Source organism: Apodemus sylvaticus, chromosome 2 (genome assembly GCF_947179515.1).
Source record: "Apodemus sylvaticus chromosome 2, mApoSyl1.1, whole genome shotgun sequence".
Classification (NCBI taxonomy): Eukaryota; Metazoa; Chordata; class Mammalia; order Rodentia; family Muridae; genus Apodemus; species Apodemus sylvaticus.
This window is the reverse complement of record NC_067473.1, coordinates 135,992,103-136,008,441: the sequence shown is the minus strand read 5'-3', so window position 1 is coordinate 136,008,441 and position 16,339 is coordinate 135,992,103. Positions and strand designations below refer to the sequence as shown.

At 34.5% G+C, this 16,339-nt stretch overlaps 1 protein-coding gene across 1 annotated transcript in view; it reads right to left on the bottom strand.

Moving 5' to 3' along the window:
- Positions 1-15,972, bottom strand: part of Cntn6 (contactin 6) — a 216,830-nt gene extending 200,858 nt beyond the window's left edge. The window contains exons 1-2 of the mRNA XM_052172631.1: positions 15,854-15,972; positions 6,067-6,242 (exon numbers count right to left, since the gene is read on the bottom strand). Of these exons, the coding sequence (XP_052028591.1) occupies positions 6,067-6,208 (142 nt within the window). The 5' untranslated portion in view covers positions 6,209-6,242; positions 15,854-15,972. The remainder of the gene's footprint in view (positions 1-6,066; positions 6,243-15,853) is intronic.
- Between the last annotated feature and the right edge of the window lie 367 nt (positions 15,973-16,339).

Here is a 16,339-nt window from a genome sequence, read left to right as displayed (position 1 = left end):
TCAATGCCAAAATTAAACTACACCGTTTTGGATGGGATGGTATTCTTTGTTCTTTCTTTTCTTTCTACTCAGGGTACTGGTCAGTTTCTATAAGTCTACCTCTCATATCACCATAAAAATTTTTTAAGGAAATGCTGAAGGCAGGAGGAGGGGATCTTATATTCATTCCACTCCCTGAGTTTGAACATTGACCATGACATTCATTATTTTTGTGATTTAAGGCAAAATGTTTTTGTTTACATACCAAAACCAAGAGATTTGATCCTATCAAAGGCTTTACTCTTGGAAACAAAATAGTTTACACTAAAAAGTTTCTAAAATATCTACTATGTATAGGCAATTTACTTTCTTTCTGTGTTATTCTGTTTAGAACTTGACTTGAGGGATCATTTGTTTGCTTTGTTAAAATAGGAGGCATCTGCCTGAATTAATTCTACCATTTATCTTTAGAGTAGTTTAGCACCATGAAAAACTATGTCTAGGTAGTAGACAGATGTATAAATGTGCAGTCAATTAGAAGATTTGTCAAGGTGCTTTCCATTCTCCACTAATAAAAAAATTCAAGAAATGTATTTGAAATATCATCCATGATGAAATATAAAACTCACAGAATCAAGAAGTTTTATCCATGCTTTTCATGTTAAGTGTCTATGTTTTCATGACCAGAGTTCTACGTACTAAATGCCTCCAAAATATAGCTTAGCAAAATTATAGGTTTCTTTTCAAACACCTATCTCAAAATTTCTGTATTTATGTAGCTAAGTTAGATTACAGTGCCCCACAGAAATACTATAGAGAAATCCACTAATATACATATGAAATAAGGAAGTATACGCACAGACTTTCCCACCAAAGTCCTTGAGAAATAAAATTCAAAGCATCTACAAGTGAATTAAAGAAGCAACCTAGATCACTCAGAAATTCTGGAATGAATGACAAGAGGTGGTAAGATATGAAATTTTCTTATCAGTTAGTTTTGGGTGGTTTTGGGATTGGGTTAAATCAGAATACACCTGAATACATAATAGAACAGAATTCTCTCATTTGCCAGAGACTTTAGTCATCAGATAATTTAGAACACACCCTCAAAACAGAGATGTGAATAACTTGTTAAGGGCTAAGACACATTTGACCTATTTCATAACAGGTAATTAATTTTTTTACACATAGGCCATATTATCATGAAGGTTCCATGCTGAGATAAGTCATAAGTTAGGGACTTATAGGTTATATCTAATAAAAAGTTACGATATACCATCAGAATTCCAGTACCAAGATAAAAGTTACACACAAAAGTAATCAGTTTCCTTATATATACATGCAAAAGTCACATGGAGAAGTTAGATCCAGAAAGAGTATTAGCAAGTCTTTTGTCTTTGAAGACCAAAGCAATGCTATAAGAGACTCCAAAAAGATAATTGAACTCATCTGAGTTCACACATATTTTCTCAATGTATAGCTTTATTTAACTTAGGAAAATTTGTAGGAGTAGGGCTTCTGATAAATGTTGAAATATAAGATCAAAAGTCGAAAAAATTTTATAGTGAATGATTTCTGACTCTGTTAGGGTTCCATAAAATGTATGACCCAAGCGCCAGAAATTTACATGAATAAGATTAATTGTGTCTCCAATATAAATTTCTCAAAATAAATAAATATAAATAAATAAATAAATAAATAAATATTTAGAATAAAGAGAAGGAGATATGCACATGGTTAGGGATTACCTTCTGAGTAGCTTGGCTGTCTAGATTTAACTGTGCTGAAAAAATAGTTTTGGAAATTAATAATGGCATTCTCAAAAAATAATTCTGAGAAAAGGAAAATCAATTCAGTTTTTGAAAGAGATGAATTGAGGGGAAGCTCACAGAAGAAGACAGAAATGAGAAGAATAGAGTGAGGGCAAGTATATCCTCTATGAGCTAGGTTTCATCTTGCTCTCTGGAGAGATCTGGAGAACTGAAGGCACAGCCAGGGAAGCTATATAGCTTGGGCTGGATGTATTTTCATGAATTGACCTGTAGGCTAGACATCACAACAGCAACCCCAAGGTTATTGTAAAGCTTACTGCTTACAACGTTCATTTAGAAAATAAATCACATCATTTCAAACTGACATGAAGAAAGAGAACAGTTCGCATGTCTTATCTAGATAGTGTTTTAAAAGGAATTTTATTATTAAACCTCAAGAGCATTCATTTTATAAATCTCTGGTTTTTCTAAGTAAATATAATTAAAATGTGTTTACCAACAATATTTCTTGATAAAAGCTACAATCAGATTATGCTTTAAAGCATCTAGTCCATAAAACAGAGTTGACAGTAGTATCTGACTGTAATATTATTGGCCAATCCAATACAAACATGTATAAAGATTGTAGAAAGCAAGGACTAGATGGTAATATGCTATTACACAAGATCCCATAAAGTAGACTCTATGTGCAACACTAATGAATGTTCAGGCAACCTATGCTTACAGGACCAATAATATTAGGTCTTTTGTGATTATCTAATAGGAATGGAGACTTCCAGCATAGGAAAGAATTTAGAATTGGTACTATAAGTCATTGTGGGGAAGCTCCTGCTGTTGTTTTCTTAAATTGACATGATGTATCTATCAAAGTTTCCTTAAATTAATCATTTTTATATCCATAGATATGTATTTCTGCACTGTTTCTTGGATATACGTTTTGCAATGGGCAGTGTTAAGAGTAGACTGGTAACGGGTAAAAGTATTGAGAACTAAGTGTCTGTTGACTTCTCGGCCATACATGACATCCTTGTATAACACTCCCAGAAAGGCTCAGGGGACATTATAGAAAAGGGGCCAAGTACAAAGAGCTATAGGAAGAGGTGGAGAATTGGGCAATAAAGTTGTGGAACTTTTGGACTTGTGTCTTTTGAACTCTTGAACTCTTATGAGTCATGATTTCCTATGCAAGATGTGAACACTATTGGACACATCAAAATTTTGTCAATAAACCATAATTCCCTGAGGATGTATAGGCAATTGGTGGGTGGAAATGACTGATTCAGTTGCATAATTCCTCGTAAGTTGTCCATGCATCTATAAATAACCCCTCTTTGTGCTTGTGTAAGCAACTATAATGAAACCCATTATGATAGAAGCACAGATTTTAAATCAGGGGACTAGTTGGGACTGAAAAGAGATCAAGAAGAGTATGAGAGGGCAAAACAGAGGAATAGAGAAGCAAATATAATCAAAATGTGTTCTATGCATATGTATGAATCTCAAATTAAAAGTCATTATGTTATTTAATTGACACATGCAAATAAGAGCACTAAAGAAACTTTGACAAAATAAGAAGAAAGCTTGGGATATAAATAAGAGAATTTTCTCCATAAAATCTATCCATAAAATTGTGAAATAATAGCAACTAGAAATATGTGAATATATGAAAGATGTTGGCTGAGTTAGAAAAAGAATGAAACTGAGAATTAGTGATATCATTTCTCAGTCATCTATGATGACTGAGTGATAGCCCTTGAATTCTTATTCCAATTAATCCCTGCCATTGATTTTTATAGTGAATGATGGTGTGACTTTCAATCAGTAAATTTCTCAACAGAGAGTTATTGTAAGAACTGATATAATTACATTCTGTTGCATATTGGATAGACATAAAATTTGAGTTTGGGTATGAATGTATCTGAGGCCCCAGCATTTGACTCACATTGTTCTTCTGTCAAAGACTTTTTTTCAGTCAAATATCAATTGTTAATTTTTAAAGAAGATAGTGAAGTATTGCAGAATGAAGACAAAGGTCATGAAGTTCAGGAACTTTCTCTTTAGATGGCATACATCTAGACTACTTTTTCTGTGTAATACTCTAGCTGCTCTCTCCTTGAAAACAATATGAAGCCTTTCAGACACAGCATCAATATATGTGCTATACAGGAAGGCCAAAAGTTTGGAGTCTTTCTTGCTTTTCAAAATGTCAGTTACAATGCTTATGTTCATTTGTGTTTTAGAACAAAGATCAGTTACTGTTATTGGCAGACCTAGTTTTGTGTATGGATTGGATAAAGATGCATGTTTGTTCATATAAGGCATTAAGGTGTGTGCACATGTTTGTGAAGGCTGGAGGGTGACTTCAAGTTTCATCTTCAATTACTTCCCAAGTTGTTTTTCATATTATTATTAAATATGGCGCTGATGACTAGAGGAGGTGGCTAATAAGCCTCACAAATTGGCTTATTTCTACCTTCGTGTGCAGAGATTATAGCGTTGTCATGACTCTTAGCTCTTTTACATGGGTACAGAACCTTGAAGTCACATCCACAAGCTCTTGTGACAAGCACAGGAGCCATCAAATTTTAGACCCCAGAAGGGAAATAAATAATGAAGAGCTATAACTTCTCACTCATGCAAGTAAAAAAAATTAACTTCTTTTGAATTTAACTTGTATTTTTCCTTTTTGACAATATTAAATTATAGCTTAGTTTGAAAAAGTTTTAAATATGAGTATTTCTTTTAATGTAATTCTTTAACAAAAAGATAATTCAAAATCATAGAGCTAATTTAAAGCACTTCATAGAGTGCGAGCAGTAATGAAGAAAAAATATGTGGCTATAAAAAGCATATGTTGATATAGACATTTAGGATTTATTTATTTTGTGTGTTTGTCTGTTTGTCTTTTTTTTTTTTTTTGAGATAGTCTCAGTACCGAAGTTGTGGCATTTTAAGCTTGCCATTATGTAAAGGGCAGATACTTAATAGAAAATGCAATAGAAACTTAGCAGCATTACAATATTATTTGCTGTATAGAATTCCCTTAGGAATCTTTCAGTGTATATAATCTGATTCCAATGTTGTAGAAAAACCAACTTTCTAAACAGGAAAGAAAGGAATCGTTAGTCTCTTTAATAACTGCAAATTCCTCTAGGATGTGTCTATACTTTTCTCACTGATATATTTTCAAATTATTCTCCAGTGCAGAAATCAAGTAAAATGATAATTGATTTATATGCAGCCAAAAGCAGGGCTATCACCCAAACACTGAATTCCCTGAACCCTGTGTAGTCCATGGGATCTCTTGTGCAGAATAAACTTGGAACCATAGAACCACAATGAGAAATAGACCCAATTATTAATTCATATATCTTCAGGTGACTAAAGTTCTATTATCCAGGATGGGATAGGACATATATTACATAAGAAAATCTTTAAATTTGTTTTATGAAAGTTATAGACCACACAGACATTTCCATGACCTCCCAGAAGGAAGCAGCTAGCATTATAGTTCCCTGACATATCTAAGTGCAGGGACTTATACAATGGGGGAAATGCAAGCCTTCTACTTTGTCCACACTGTGAGTCATAGTTACTCTCAAACAAGGCTTTCACTGAATCTAATAGGAAGCATTTTAGTCCCTAGAAACACTATATATATAAAGGATATAAGACGCAGTGTCTATTGTTCATCTGCTAATGTCCCCAAATGTCACAAAGGTAATTACTTGGATGACATTTATGTGATGCAGCTGGACATTGTTACAGTTAATATAAAGCCTGCCTGTGGCAACCACTTTGTTTCTACCGCCATCTCACTGAGGGTGTGTGTGATCGCTGTTTCTAGAGCAACACTAGCTTGCCCCACATGATACCACTGCCCTGGATTTCTTTCCTGTGCTGTTCACACTAATACCGTGTTCAAATGAAAGGAAGAGAGAAAGAAAGAACACACACACACAGAGAGAGAGAGAGGGGGGAGACACACACACACACACACACAGAGAGAGAGAGAGAGAGAGAGAGAGAGAGAGAGAAAAGCAATCTTTATATTGATATGTGACACTTTTAGAGATACTTCCATGAATAAGTCCTAATATAAAATTAGAAAAATGCTCTTCTAAACAAAATAATTCCTATTATACTCAGGAACATAGATTTTTATGAATTCACAATCTGAACATTTTATACATATAAAATCCCACTTGATTTCAACAAGGATGTTACTGAGAACATTGTCCTTTTGGTCCAACAAAAATATATTACCTGACTGCTTTCCAAGACACATTCAGTATGGATTTTCCCATACACTTACATGCAAACTGTAGTTTGGCTTTTCTACTCAGAATGGTGCCGACCGGATTGGTGGCCAGACACTGGTATATACCAATATCTTGATCTGTTCTGGGGCTGCTGATGGCCAGACTGCCTCCATCCAACCTATAGTGATAAGTCATGCTGAAGTCAATATCTGTACCATTCTGTTTCCACCTTTAAGAATAAAAAGAGAAATAAAGTTACATATGTAATATAAAGAACTAAATTCTATTTATCATAAAATAATACTGTTTGAATTCCTAAAAGAGTAAAATAAACAAAGAGTCAAGAACAAAACACATGATTACATGTGCGATGATATCAGTAGTTTCATTAAGGACAATAATATGGTGTAGTTTGTTGTATTGGGGTCCTACAAACTACCTATGTGCTATACCTCTGGATTACTTCCACTGCCTAATTTTATTTTATTTATTTATTTTTTTAATTTTGAGACATGTTCTTACTAAGTTGCTTATCTTACTTTAAATACATTCTAAAGCCCAGATTGGTACTGAACGATCCTTTTTTTTTCCTGTTATTTTTTTATTGATATATTTTTTTATTTACATTTCAAATGATTTCCCCTTTTCTGGACCCCCACTCCCCGAAAGTCCCATCAGTCCCCTTCCCTCCTCCTGTTTTCCCACCCAACCCTTCCCATTTCCCTGTTCTGGTTTTGCCCTATATTGCTTCACTGAGTCTTTCCAGAGCAAGGGGCCACTCCTCCGTTCTTCTTCAATGATCCTATTGCTCTCAAAAGCTAAGATTATATGCCTATGCTATCAGGCCTGACATATACAACTGTTCTGAGGCCAGCAATACAAATTGGTAGGCTGTTTTGAGGTCTCTACCCTTTATAAGTTGCAAACATTCACTCACATGAAACCAGAAAGGCAGCAGAACTCTTAACATGAGAAATAAAAATTCGACATCAGTCAATAATTCTGACATCTATTTTTTTAGAGACTTACAAATAATGTATAGCATACCTGAATCCCCATAACTGACATTGCAAACCTGAATGTCAGAAATGATTTAGAGAGAGAAACCCGAGAAAGCAACATTGCACCCAACACTAAGAATGCCAGCAAAGATCTGACAAAACACATTCAAGGTTGATAACAAAACAATAAGAACCAAACAGTTTCAATATGTGATTGTCTTTGTGAGTCTGCCACTTGGAAAATTAATCATGTTGAAAATATTTCAGTGGACGTTTAGAAAGCCAACCTAAAATTACATGCTAGCAAAACAAATACTGCTTGAGAACTATTTTTTAAGTAGTCAAATTCTCTCAGGTTAGCTAGTAGACAACAGTCCTTTAGTGCCTGAGTTATCTATCTATATAGGGGCATTAGCAGTACTTAGAGGAAGCATATACAGCTTGAGGAGTCTCCGATTGGTCACTTTGAGATAATTGCATTTGCAATTACCACCTTTTACTAAAGTTAGTTCTTTCATTGGACACCTTCCAATTTCATGTTTTAAATTATATGCATTGCACATTAATGAAGTTTCTTTCAAAGTTGAAAATCGTATGTAGTCATGGAAAGTGTTTTTGGGAATATGTATTTAATATAATGAATCACAATTAGCATGTATACAGGTGGAAGAAATACAGGAAGAATAAAGCAAAGCTTCCCATCCCTCATTGTCAAGGTCATGGATAAGGGTTTATAACAGAAGATAGATTAGAACATATGCAGACACTGAACCTTTACATGATATTAAAGTTTACAGAAACAAACCCCCAAACCCAGACTGATCTGTATATTTAGTACTGTGTATAATTTATGGTTTCCATTTATCAGAGTAAAAAGGTGAACAAGTAAGAGATGATTCTCACAATCTGAAAACTTAGCAAGGATGGGCTGCCTGTTCGTGCTCTCATTGACAAAATGACTTTGGGAAAAGATAAGTCCCTTTGCTTACAGTCTCTGGAAGTGACCTCTGAAAGGAAAACCTTGTCCTTAACTTAAAAACAGAAGGTCAAGTGAAAGCTGTGAGAGACATTCTGTTTCTAAAAAGGTCTCTAGGTTTTAGGGTGGTGCTTCTCACCTTTCCTAATGCTGCAACACTTTAAAACAGTTCATAGCTGTGTGGTGGCCCCAAAGAATGAAAGTGTTTTGATGCTACTTCCTAACTGTAATTTTTCTAGTTTTGAACTGTAATGAATATATCTGTGTATTCCAGTGATCTTAGGGAGCCCTATGACATGTTCATCTGGCCTGTAATGGGGTTCTGACCCATAGGTTGAGAAGTACTGCTTGAGTGTTCTTTGTCTTGAGTCCAACACCAAATGCTTCTTCAAAATATGTATTTAGGGTACATGGCTGCCTTGGTATGATTCTTCTATTCATAGTGAAATTATATTCAAGATATTTAGGTAGGGTGTGTAATTGTGAGAAAAGAATGACATTCTGAAAAGTTAGTTGGAATATTATTGATTTGGGGATGACATTGTGAAAATCTGACTAATATCTTCTAAAATAGTAAAGGACTACAGCATTAGGTAATCCCTCACACTCTTAAATATATGAAATCATGATTTAGATATCAAATCAATCAGAAGATTTGAGCCAATCCTGTCAAATTTAAAATGATTTACCCATGTTCTGTATATGAAAAAATCTTTTTTAATAAAATGAAGGCATCAGTCATCAAGAATGAATCCATTCCACCTTCTGAGGTCTTCTTCGATTTCTTTCTTCAGAGACTTGAAGTTCTTGTCATACAGATCTTTCACTTGCTTGGTTAGAGTCACAACAAGGTATTTCATATTATTTGTGTCTGTTGTGAAGGGTGTCATTTCCCTAATTTCTTCCTCAGCATCTTTATCCTTTGAGTATAGGAAGGCTACTGATTTTTTTTTTTAGTTAATTTTATATCCTGCAACTTTGCTAAAATTGTTTATCAGCTTTAGGAGTTCTCTGGTGGAATGTTTGGGTAACCTAAGTATACTATCACATTATCTGAAAATAGTGATGTTTTTACTTCTTCCTTTCCAATTGATATCCCTTTGACCTCCTTTTGCTAATTCCTCTGGCTAGAACGTTGAGTACTATTTTGAACAGGTAGGGAGAGAGTGGACTGCCTTGCCTTTTCCCTAATTTCTTCTTTTTTTCCCCCTAATTTTCCCTATGGATTTGTTTCAAGTTTCTCTCCATTTAGTTTGATATAGGCTACTAGTTTGCTGTATATTACTTTTACTATGTTTAGGTATGGACCTTAAATTCCTGATCTTGCCAAGATTTTTATAATGAAGAGGTGTTGGATTTTTTTCAAATGCTTTCTTGGCATCTAATGAAATGATTATGTGGGTTTTTTCCCTTTGGGTTTGTTTATATAGTGGATTATGTTCATGGATTTCTGTATATTGAACCATCCCCACCTCCCTGGGATGAAGCCTACTTGATCATGTTGGATGATCCTTTTGATGTGTTCATGCATTTGGTTGGCAAGAATTTTATTGAGTATTTTTGCATAATTATTCATAAGGAAAATTGGTCTGAAGTTCTCTTCATTTGTTGGATCTTTGTGTGGTTTTGGTATCAGTATAATTGTGTCTTCATAGAACGAATTGGGTAGTGTTCCATCTGTTTCTATATTTTGGAATAGTTTGAAGAGTATTGATATTAGTCTTCTTTGAAGGTCTGATAGAACTATGCATTAAACCCTTCTGGTCCTGGGCTTGTTTTTTGGTTGGGAGACTATTAATGACTGCATCTATTTCTTTAGGGGTTATGGTGTTGTTTGGATCATTTATGTGATCCTAATTTAACTTTGGTACCTGGTGTCTGTCTAGAAAATTGTTCATTTCATCTAGATTTTCCAGTTGTATTGAGTATAGGTTTTTGTAGTAGGATGCAATGATTTTTTTGATTTCCTCAGTATCTTTTATTATGTCTCCATTTTCCTTTCTGATTTTGCTAATTTGGATATTGTCTCTGTACCCTCTGGTTAGTTTGGCTAAGGGTTTATCTATCTTGTTGTTTTTTTTCCAAACCAGTTCCTGGTTTGTTTGATTCTTTGTATAGTTCTTATTGTTTCTGCTTGGTTGATTTCAGCCTTGAGTTTGATGATTTCCTGGTGTCTACTACTCTTGGGTGTATTAGTTTGTCTCTGTTCTAGAGCCTTTAGATGATCTGTCATGCTGTCAGGGTATGCTCTTTCCAGTTTCTTTTTGGATGCCCTCAAAGCTATGAGTTTTCCTCCTAGCACTGCTTTCATTGTGCCCCATAAGTTTTGGTATGCTGTGCCTTAATTTTCATTAAAGTTTTTTCTTTCTTTCTTTATTTCTTCCTTGACCAAGTTATCATTGAGTAGAATGTCGTTCAGTTTTTGTATGTATGTAACACAATCACAAAAGAACACTCATGGTATACACTCACTGATAAGCAGATATTTGCCCAAAAGCTTGTAATACACAAGATACATGTCGCAAACCACATGAAGCTCAAGAAGGAAAGACCAAAGTGCAGATAATTTGATCCTCCTTGGAAGGTGGATCAAAATACCCATGACTCACAGCCAACCAGTAGACTGAGCATAGGGTCCTCAATGGTACTACTAGAGAAAGAACAGAAGGAGCTGAAGAGGTTTGCAGTGCCACAGAAGAAACAATACTGTTTATTAACCAGTACCCGTAGAGCTCCCAAGGACTAAATCACTAATCAAAGAGTACACATGGAGGGACCCATGGCTCCAACTACATATGTAGCAGAGGATGGCCATTTCATACATCAATGAGAAGAGAGGTCATTGGTCCTATGAAGTTTTGACTCCCCAGAGTAGGGGAATGACAGGTCATGAAAGTCACGGGGGGGAGGGGTAAGCAGAGCCAGGGGGGTGGAATAGGGGTTTTTTGGAGGAATAAGGAAGAGGAAAAGGAATTTCATTTGATATCTAAATGAAGTAAATATATAGTAAATATGTATCCATTCAACTTGAGTTTTCCCCATTTTTACAATAGTAATTTGTACATACTGATTCATGTCTGAGCTGTTAGGATAGAGAAATCAGGAACCTTCTCTTCCCCATGGCCTGTCTCAAGACAGGGAGGCCTGGCTCTCCCTGTAAACCTGTCTTCTATAATTTGCTTACAGGGCATGGTCTCAGACCTCTGTGTTCTCTACCACTTGCAAGAGAAGGGTATACTACACTTAGTTTGCCAGCTCTCTTTAATTTTGGAATCAATCACTGAAATAACTGCTGTCATCATTACATGCTCCTAATTAAGCGCAGTAATTGTTTTTCAACACAAATTCAAAGTTGTTGGCTTAGCTGCAGCAAATGAATTCTTCACAGTAGCCCCATAATCATTCTAATCACTATGGTACAATTATTATTAAACTGTGCATATAGAACAGGAGTTCAGCCCTGGGTGTGGGCTTTGTCTTAATTAACATGCCTAAATAAAAGGAGAAATAGTTGTACTTCATGCACATCCTTGTAAGACATACTTTACAGATAGCATTACATATCAAAATGAATTTTTCTATGAAAACATCTGGAAAATGTGTGTTAAATGAGTATTTTTAAGCATATGAATGAACATATCAGTTCTAGGTGATGTGATGAATTTGAACTGGAATCTAATTCTTTTCCTGGAGAAAAACTTTCACAGTTAAATAGTTCAAACCAGCCTGGACAGTTTGGCTAGGGGGATCTATTTGATGCCCTACTTGTGCATAGCCGTGCCTGCCTTTGAGTGTAATGTCTAACCAATCAGTTCTGTGTTTTAAGCTCTTCTCACAAGTACCACTTCTTATCGTATTCTCAGATCACTGAAGGAAACCACTAAAATATACATACTAAGTTTCTCTGCTCTTCACCTTACAGAATAAGTTGGAGACTGTTGCCTCCATGCAGAGTCCACTTATCGGCTGTCACTACTGTCCTGTTCATCCTTGTGTCCATCCATTATAAAACTTTCACAATGTCTATCCTGCTTGGTCACAGGAAGTCCTTAACAATATGAAGTGGAGAAATGTATGAAGAGAAAACAGCATCTCCTAAGATTTCATGGACTCTTAATTTTAAGGAGAAACTACCATTTAATAAACAGATCTATTCTCTCCTGGTAATTCATCCCTGGTGTTCCTAATTCTTTTGTATGAGAGAAAGTGCATTATGTGGATAAATAATATATCTGTGTGCTAATCTTCTTTTCCAAATAAGATATTTGGTGTTATATTCTCTGCTATCTTATTTTCCTAGAGATTCTAGCTATGCTTTCTGTCATTTGCTTTAGGTGACCCACTTCTCTCTTCTGAATGCAAGGATACCTTCTCCACCTTTAACATCTCATATGTTCCCTGGGATTTGAAACTATACAAGCACTCCTTCCGAGCCTCTGACTTTAATTGTGCTATTGGCTATAAAGCTATTTCACTGAACATGATGACACAGATTACTCTTTATTTCCTCCCATGAGAATCCATTTGCTATTTTAAAGTTACAAAACAACAACAGAAAGGATATAAACAATTTGTTTTCTCCATAGAAGAACCAATGTAAGAATATATTTTGGAAAGAAAAAAGAGAAAATATAGAATAAATTTGATGATTCTGATTAGAACCACAAACAAAACTTTTAAAGAAATGTCTTCTTTTTAAGTTTGCTCTTCCTTCCTTCCTTCCTTCCTTCCTTCCTTCCTTCCTTCCTCCCTTCCTTTTTTATTAAACAATCTCAAACATTCTTTTTTATTTATTTATTTTGAGTACACAGTTGCTGTCTTCAGACACACCAGAAGAAGGCATCAGATCTCATTACAGATGTTTGTGAGCCACCATGTGGTTGCTGGGAATTGAACTCATCACCTCTGGAACAGCAGTCAGTCTCTTAACCTCTGAGCCATCTCTCTGGCCTCTTTCTTTCTTTCTTTCTTTCTTTCTTTCTTTCTTTCTTCTTTCTTTCTTTCTTTCTTTCTTTCTTTCTTTCTTTCTTTCTTTCTTTCTTTCTTTCTTTTGTTCGTTTGTTCTTTCTTTCTTTCTTTCTTTCTTCCTTCCTTCCTTCCCTCTTCCTTCCTTCCTTCCTTCCTTCCTTCCTTCCTTCCTTCCTTCCTTCCTTCCTTCCTTTCTTTCTTTCTTTCTTTCTTTCTTTCTTTCTTTCTTTCTTTCTTTCTTTCTTTCTTTCTTTCTTTCTATGTTTTTTTTTTTTTAAAAATCTACTATGTAGGAAGTACACTCTCACTCCAGAAAAGATCATCTTAGGGTTAATTATAGGACAGAGTTGCCACTACTTATGTTTAAGTCTCTTATACTGTTTTTTCATTTTCCCTAAGTAAATTTGTCTAGCCTTGGATTATGTTATAAGAAACACCTTTAATCTAGTATATACTAAGTCTAATATGGTAATTAGTACGTTGTAACAAACAAACAAACAAACAAAATGAACAAATGTAAGCAGAATTGGCATCATGAAAACTAAACATTTACATTGTATTGCTAAAATACAATGTGTGAAATACTACTGCCCTTTGCTTTATTATCAAGAAAATTGCAGCTGAGTCTGACATTTAGGCATTAAAAATTTAATTCTTTTCTCATTCCAAAGCTTCTTGTCCATAAGTTTCTTAGGTAATGTTAAGGATCTGTTGAAGAACATGATAAAGATTAGAAATAAGAAGCTAAATTGTTTGTCTTTAGGTTTTTAGTTCACAAATACCTGAGGTACATAAGTCATTTAGATTTATTTACCACCTTAACTATGTCTTTGCTGATACAGCTATTGGAAAACTCTCTTTATAACTATAAAAGTAGCTTACCCTTTTCTAATTGCAAGAAAATAAGCATTTAAAATGTGCTTTACTTATTTAACTTATATTTAACAAACTTAAAAATATATAGCCATTCAGATGGTGCCGCCCAAGAAAACTTATCTACATCTGCTCAATTAGCTTTCAAACACCAAAGCTAGTATTTCAGGTGAGGTGAGTCTGAAAAACTATATTAATCCTATTTTATATTGATCATCGTAGGTCATATCCAGCAGTACACCTTTTCTAAGGATGTTTACTTTATGTGTAAGTGTGGTTTGTCTCACATGTATGTTTGTGAATCTTGTACCTGCAGTGCCATCAGAGGCCAGAAAAAGGTGTCAGATCTCCCGAACTGGAGTTACAGGCTGTTGTAAGTACCATATGGATCCTAGTACTCAATCCCTGGTCCTTTTTGAGAGCAACAAATACTATTAACTACCAAGCTTACTTACCCAGCTCAAGACATTTTTGAGCAACAAAATAAATAACAAGAAGCCCGAATTTTAGAAAAGTGATTGGTCTTTCTTACTCAGTTGACTTGAATTTGGGTTAAGAATTTATTTAGAAATAAAGGGTTACCTTTTAAACATTTCTTTATGAATGAATAATGAAGAAGTTATTCTATGAAATACAAGCTAAATACAAAATAATGCAGAGATGGCTTTCATTTTGTCCATTTAAATAATTGAGCTAATTCCACTGGTAATTATACAGATGTAGTCTGTATTTTATTGCAATGGGTAAGTCAAAAAAAAAAAAACCAGCAGTTTGCTAAACGCAGACTTAATTGTTGCTTTTTTGTGCATGTCAGTTCAATTCCATGTCTAAAAATTAACACTTTGGGGAAATTCTTTTAAAATCCAAAATTACCAAATGTCATTCTGATGTTTTATTTTTCTGATGAATCCTATATTCACACTACACAGTTGTTACCGACAAAAAAATCATTTCATATAAAAATACAACTTATACCCATACAAATTTATACATCTTTAAATTCTACCCATACTGCAACTGTGTAAATAAGAAAAAACAAAGACAAACACACAACAAAACAGTTATCTTCTTTCCACGTCCTTTATTTCTCTGTAGTTATTTTAAGGCTGAAGAACATCAAAGAAGAAAACTATTATTTTCTTTTTTAAATGTTTTTTTTCCTAAAAGTTTGGATTATGCCAATATATTGCGCTCTTGATATTATAGAGACCCCAGAGAAGGCTCCATGTCCTTGCTCACTTGTTTTCTTTAGACAGACACATGTGAGAAAAGACAGACCAGTTTGAAATAACATACAAATAAAGGTTTTAAAAATAAAATTCTGTATTGAGACAAACATTTTTCCATGTAATAAAAATTCTTTCCTGGCCTTGGAATGATCATAATTGCCTTCAACATATTTTTTCTATAATAAGTACTTTTGGCTCAGTGGGAGCTGCCGGGAAACTTTCAGAATATGATCTCATGATACAAGTTGAAGTTTTTACTCTGATTGCTTGTTTATAGAATGCTATTTTCATAGTCATTGTATTGAGGAAACTGAGGCACTACACTTGTACTGAAGTGTAGATGTATACTGAATGGAGACAAAAGCTCATAGTTTTTCAACTTGTGCAACTAAATCTTTTCTCCCATTTCTGTCTTCCTATATTCCTGTGTTTTTTTTTTCAGTCTTTCTCATTTCTAAGTATATATGGCTCTGGTTGCCACTAATCTCAAGAATAAATGTCAAGTAAAAAAATTGATCTATATAGTAGAGGCATATAGAGTAAATAAGATTTACTCTATATATAATAAAATAAAAGGCATATAAGTAAATTAGATTATAGCATGAATGAATGTATTGTGGTTCTGAAGATGTATATGTGCTCATATGAGTTGTGTAGATAAAGTTGAATAGGGCGAAAAACTATCTTGAGGTCCATTTTAAATATGTAGGGTATATCCGCGAATCCTTATTTTGTGTCTGTTTTACAGAAGCCACAAAGAAGACAGCAGTGGTTCAGAGAAGTAGTATTTTACCTGTAATGGGGAGCAGGGTAGCCATTTGCAGTACAAGTCAAAATAATTTCAGATCTGGATAAATCCAAAGGAAAAATAACATCTTGTGGCTCCTGGATAAAAATAGGACGGCTGAAACGACCCTCACCTGGGAATAAAAAGGAAAATATTTATTGAGATATTTGTCCCTGGCTGAGAGTACTTGATTTAAATCTTAATTCTATACAGATTAGAAAATGTTATATATTACCATGCTTGAGCTTAGGGAATATTCCTCAAGAAATTTAAAAACATTTTCTTCTTTCATGTTGAGGAAGCTCGGCAGTTAAATGTGCAAACTGTAAAGCATGCTACAACTTTTAGTCCCAGAACCCATGTGAATATTTAATTATAATAGAATCTAGTCCAAGATATATAGTGAAGCACCAAAAACAGCAGATTGCTTTGCCAAGAGGAATACCAAAAACAAACTCCTGAATGATGTCCTCGGACCTTTGTACCCCCATA